The sequence below is a fragment of the Lipotes vexillifer genome, unplaced genomic scaffold (genome assembly GCF_000442215.2).
Source record: "Lipotes vexillifer unplaced genomic scaffold, Lipotes_vexillifer_v1.1 scaffold426, whole genome shotgun sequence".
NCBI lineage: Eukaryota > Metazoa > Chordata > Mammalia > Artiodactyla > Lipotidae > Lipotes > Lipotes vexillifer.
Genome location: NW_006779491.1, coordinates 1,146,416 through 1,150,544, shown reverse-complemented (window position 1 = coordinate 1,150,544; position 4,129 = coordinate 1,146,416). Strand labels below are relative to the sequence as shown.

The 4,129-nt window shown below is 51.6% G+C and overlaps 2 protein-coding genes across 2 annotated transcripts in view; one reads left to right on the top strand and one right to left on the bottom strand.

The window, feature by feature from the left end:
* ITGAD (integrin subunit alpha D) overlaps positions 1–1,708 on the top strand; it is a 23,640-nt gene extending 21,932 nt beyond the window's left edge. The window contains 7 exon segments of the mRNA XM_007452829.1: positions 1–52; positions 160–237; positions 432–545; positions 668–766; positions 1,030–1,140; positions 1,593–1,598; positions 1,601–1,708. The exon segment at positions 1–52 is cut by the window's left edge and continues 86 nt beyond it. Coding sequence (XP_007452891.1) covers positions 1–52; positions 160–237; positions 432–545; positions 668–766; positions 1,030–1,140; positions 1,593–1,598; positions 1,601–1,708 — 568 coding nt within the window.
* Positions 1,709–2,888: 1,180 nt separating this feature from the next.
* COX6A2 (cytochrome c oxidase subunit 6A2) lies at positions 2,889–3,498 on the bottom strand. Its single transcript, XM_007452675.1, has 3 exons — positions 3,390–3,498; positions 3,100–3,236; positions 2,889–3,014 (listed from the first exon to the last, which is right to left on the bottom strand). The coding sequence occupies exons 1-3, from the start codon at positions 3,460–3,462 to the stop codon at positions 2,931–2,933; spliced, it is 294 nt and encodes a 97-aa protein (XP_007452737.1). The 5' UTR covers positions 3,463–3,498; the 3' UTR covers positions 2,889–2,930.
* Positions 3,499–4,129: the final 631 nt, after the last annotated feature.

The following is a 4,129-nucleotide window of genomic DNA, read 5'->3' as shown; positions in this document are numbered from 1 at the left end:
CCTGCTGAAAGTTGTGGCTGTGTGGGATGTGGCTATGGTGGCCCCTTCACAGGTGCCTGCCTGCCTTTTGTCACTCTCCAGGGGCTGATCCCACAGTGCCTCATACCCTCTCACCAGTGGACTGTGGATCATTCTATGGCTATTCCCCTCTCTTCCTAGAGTCTCCCCTGTGTGTCAGAGAGGGAACCTCCCCAGCAACCTGACTTCCAGACCCAGATTCCAAGCAGTCTCGTGCTGGTGCGAAGGATCCCACCGCAGAACGAGCTAGGAGCTGGGGGAATCCAGGGAAATGTACTGCTAGCTGTATCACCATGTTTACGTTCTGTGATTGTCCATCTATTCCCCACCCCAAATGTGATAGATTTCATTTTCTCTTGTGGTTCGTCCTTAAGTGAAGACCCTCCTCAGTTTCATTCCTCTCCTGTCCCCAGGACTGCTCCACTGCTGCCTGCCTGAGGTTCTGCTGTGACATCCCCTCCTTCGGTGTCCAGGAGGAACTTGACTTTATTCTGAAGGGCAACCTCAGCTTTGGTTGGGCCAGCCAGGTGTGTCCCTTCCCAGACTCAGGTGGGGCCTGATGTGTCTGTGCCCACCTCAAGCCAGGGTGTTTCTCTAACCCCAAGCCCTCCCCAGAGCTAGTTCCCAGCCTTCCCCTTCTTTTTTGTAGACTTTGCAGAAGACATTGGTCTTGAGTGTGGCTGAAGTCACTTTCAACAGATCTGTGTATTCCCAGCTTCCAGGACAGGAGGCATTTTTGAGAGCCCAGGTAGTGACCGTGTGGTAGGCAGTGACCAGGCTGATCAGAGAGCTCCTGATGCTAAATCTGTGATGCTGGGTGGGGGGCTTGCAAGCCTGGAGGGAGGAAGGATGGAGGTCCCTAGGCAGGCAACTGTTCCTAAGCCCATGGGTGCTTCTGTATCTCACCCCTTGGAGCAGAGACTGATGAAGAAAGGGAGGGAGTTAAAGATTGGGAAACTGGGAGGAGTCTGGAACAGCAAGAGGCCTGATACTTTCTGATCCCTAAATCAGGTGGAGATGGTGCTAGAAGAGTCTGAGGTCTATAACCCCATCCCCCTCATTGTGAGCAGCTCTGTGGGAGGACTGCTGCTGCTGGCTCTCATCACAGCTACACTGTACAAGGTGAGCGCTTTCACCCCACTCTTGACACCACCAGCACCCAACCCCAGCCCTCCCACAGACAGGACGGTATAGCAGGAAGAACTCAGACAGTGAAGTCAGGCAGGTCCAGGTACACATTTTCGCTCTTACTCGCTGTACAATGTCAGGCAGGTTGCTCAACCTCTCTGAGGCTCTTTCATCATTTTCGAAATGAAATAATGCCTACATCATAGAGTGACTGAAATGAGACAAACATGAGGCCAGGGTATGCAGAATCTTTGCTTTTCTGCTATGGATGATGTGTACGGCTACTGAGCTGGGCACAGAGAAGACACTCAGTACGTGATAGCTGCTGTTCACATAAGTGTTCATACAAGTCAGTCTGGCTTCCTTCTTCTGTCTCATCTCCTTCCTACTCCCAACTGCCTACCCTGCCCTCTGACCCAGAGTTTCTGACTTATTTCCCCTCACAGTGTGGCTTTTCTTCAAACGTCCATACAAAGAAACGATGGGTGACAACCCCAAAGACACTGTCACATTCAGTGGGGAGTATCTCAGCTGTGAGGCCCCCAGTCAGCCTTTGTCCTAAGAATCCACTTTCCCATTTAGCTCTACCCTCATGGGCTGACTTCCATGGGAATAACTTCTGTGTAGATCTGGACTGGCCTGAGCAACTTGCCAGGTGCTAAGTCATCTTCCCAAGGCACTGAAAGGTTTTTATATTTTTACATATCTACCAGACTTCTGCAGTGACGACCCACTTTTTACAGAAGCGGGCATGATGCCAGCATGAATTCTCATATGTATAAGAACTGTCACATTAAATGAGGATGTTTATAACAAATTTCCTTGTATGAAAGAGCTCTAATCTAGGGACCCGAATGCTGTTCTAGTAAGGGGAGAGGGGCTGCTTGTGGGTACAGAAAATGTTCTCTCTTTCTCAGGTGACTGGGGCCTGTGAGCATCTTTTCTTAATGGTGCCGTGAGTAGTTTTAGGAGAGAAGGGCAAAATAAGCTCTGTGTGTGTGTGTGTGTGTGTGTGTGTGTGTGTTGGTCATGGGTTTCAGCTTAGGTGTCAGGCTCCTTGGTAATGGCAAGTGAGCTGACTGTCCTAGGAGGTGAATGAAATGTCCAGAGCTTGTCTGAACCCACATCCCCCTTGAATGGGGTCCCCCAAAACTAGAAGAACCAGGCTTCCGGAAAGGGAGCATCTAATTTCCCCCAACTAATACAGAAGACCCATTAAAGGTGGTCATAGAGAATGACCAAAATATTCCAAATCCAGAATTAGGTCATTCAGATCTACACAGAGGGCTCTAGATCCTGTGTTTGAAATCACAATTGTCTCTAGACAGCGGGAAATCACAGAGGCCCTGAATGTGTGTCAGGAAAAGAGTGGTACCTCAAGATCTGCAGCCCTGAGTCTCCACCAGGCCTCCGACGAGCTGCCTGAATTTAAGACATTTAATCTCTGAGAATCTCAAATTCCTCCTCTGGAGAAGGTGGAACCAAACTTAGACCTTGCTCCCAGAGTTACTGTGAGAAGTCAGTGTATGTTAAAGCCCTTTACAGCCTAGAGCCCTAATTATTAATAGGTGAGAGGGGAGGGGCCATCTCCTACCTGTCCATCGAGGCTGTTCCCTCGAGTCCCTCCCAAGTCAAGGTCTCCGGAAGAGCACGTGGAGCGCCCACTGCACTTTGCGCACGAGCCCAGCTCTAGCCATGGACGCCCCGCCCCGTGTTCCCCATGGAGCCCGCGGCCACACACGGCTTCCATACTTTTATTGTGTCTGGGGGCATTGGCCAAGGCGTCAAGGCTTTTCGTAGCCCGTGGGCAGAGGGTTGACCCGGGGATTGTGGAAAAGAGTGTGGTTGCCGTCTCCCCAGGAGTAGGGCTGTGGAGAGAGGGAGTGGGGGAGCGAGGAGTCAGCCTGGGGGTCCCCGGCACCCCCTCGCTCGCACCCGCGCGGGCCAGTGTACCTTGGAGCGGATCCGGAGGTGATGGTAGGGGATGAACTCTGGGCGCTCGTGGTGGCCCGAGTGGAGCCAGGAGTTGAGGGTGCAGAGGGCCACGCTCGGGAGCGCCAGCGCGAAGGTCAGGAGGCGCCAGGTGCGGGCTGCAGCGGGGAAAGGCAGGGCTGAGAGAGAGAGAGACGGACTGGGCGGGAGGGGGAGGCGTCGCCAGGACCCTGGAACGTCCTAGAGGCAGGAGTGGGGGACAGATGGACAAGGTCAGGAAGCCACAGGGTCAGGCCCTGGCTGCAACTCACCTCCTGTCCCTCCGTGGTCTCCCTTGGCCGCACTGGCCAAGCCCCGACCCAAGGACCTCAGAGGCAAAGCCATGTCAGTGAGAGAAGCTGGGGACAACGGCACCGTCCTTTCCTTCTCCTTCACTGAGGCCTCGGGTCCCCTCCCCTCTGTTCCCGCCAATCACCTGTTGAGTCTGTAACGTGGGTGGCTATTTTTAGGGGGTTTCTATATTTAAAACGAGGCCTGCCTGGAGGTCTTTCTCTCCAGACAGCTGCTGTACTGTGCCTCTTATTTTGGTAAGGGGACATTTAAAATACAATATGCCATTCTTTTTATAGTTGTGGGGAACTATTTTGTTCAGTACTGTATTCCCAGTGGCTGGCACACAGTAGGCCTTTAATAAATATTTGTAGAATGAATTGTGTCCTTTTGAATCGCAGGTTTTTTCAGGTGTAAACTGTATAATAATTTGTACCTTAAATGATCTTTATGAAGTTTAGGTAAAGCAACAAAGGATTGTGCCAGCCTAGAGTCTGGCATGTAACAGGAGCTCAGTATATGTATTAGTCACAGTTCTTTGCAAAGAGCAGAACTCCCTTTAACTAGCTTTAAAGAGATACGCAATTGTGAATCTTAGGTAGCTCGCGGTATCTCTAGTACTGCCAGAAACAAACCATTCTGTGGGCCAGCTGTGCAGAGACAGTTCACACTGCTGGACACTGAGTGCCAAAAATGTCATCAATGCTGCCATGGAAAGTGT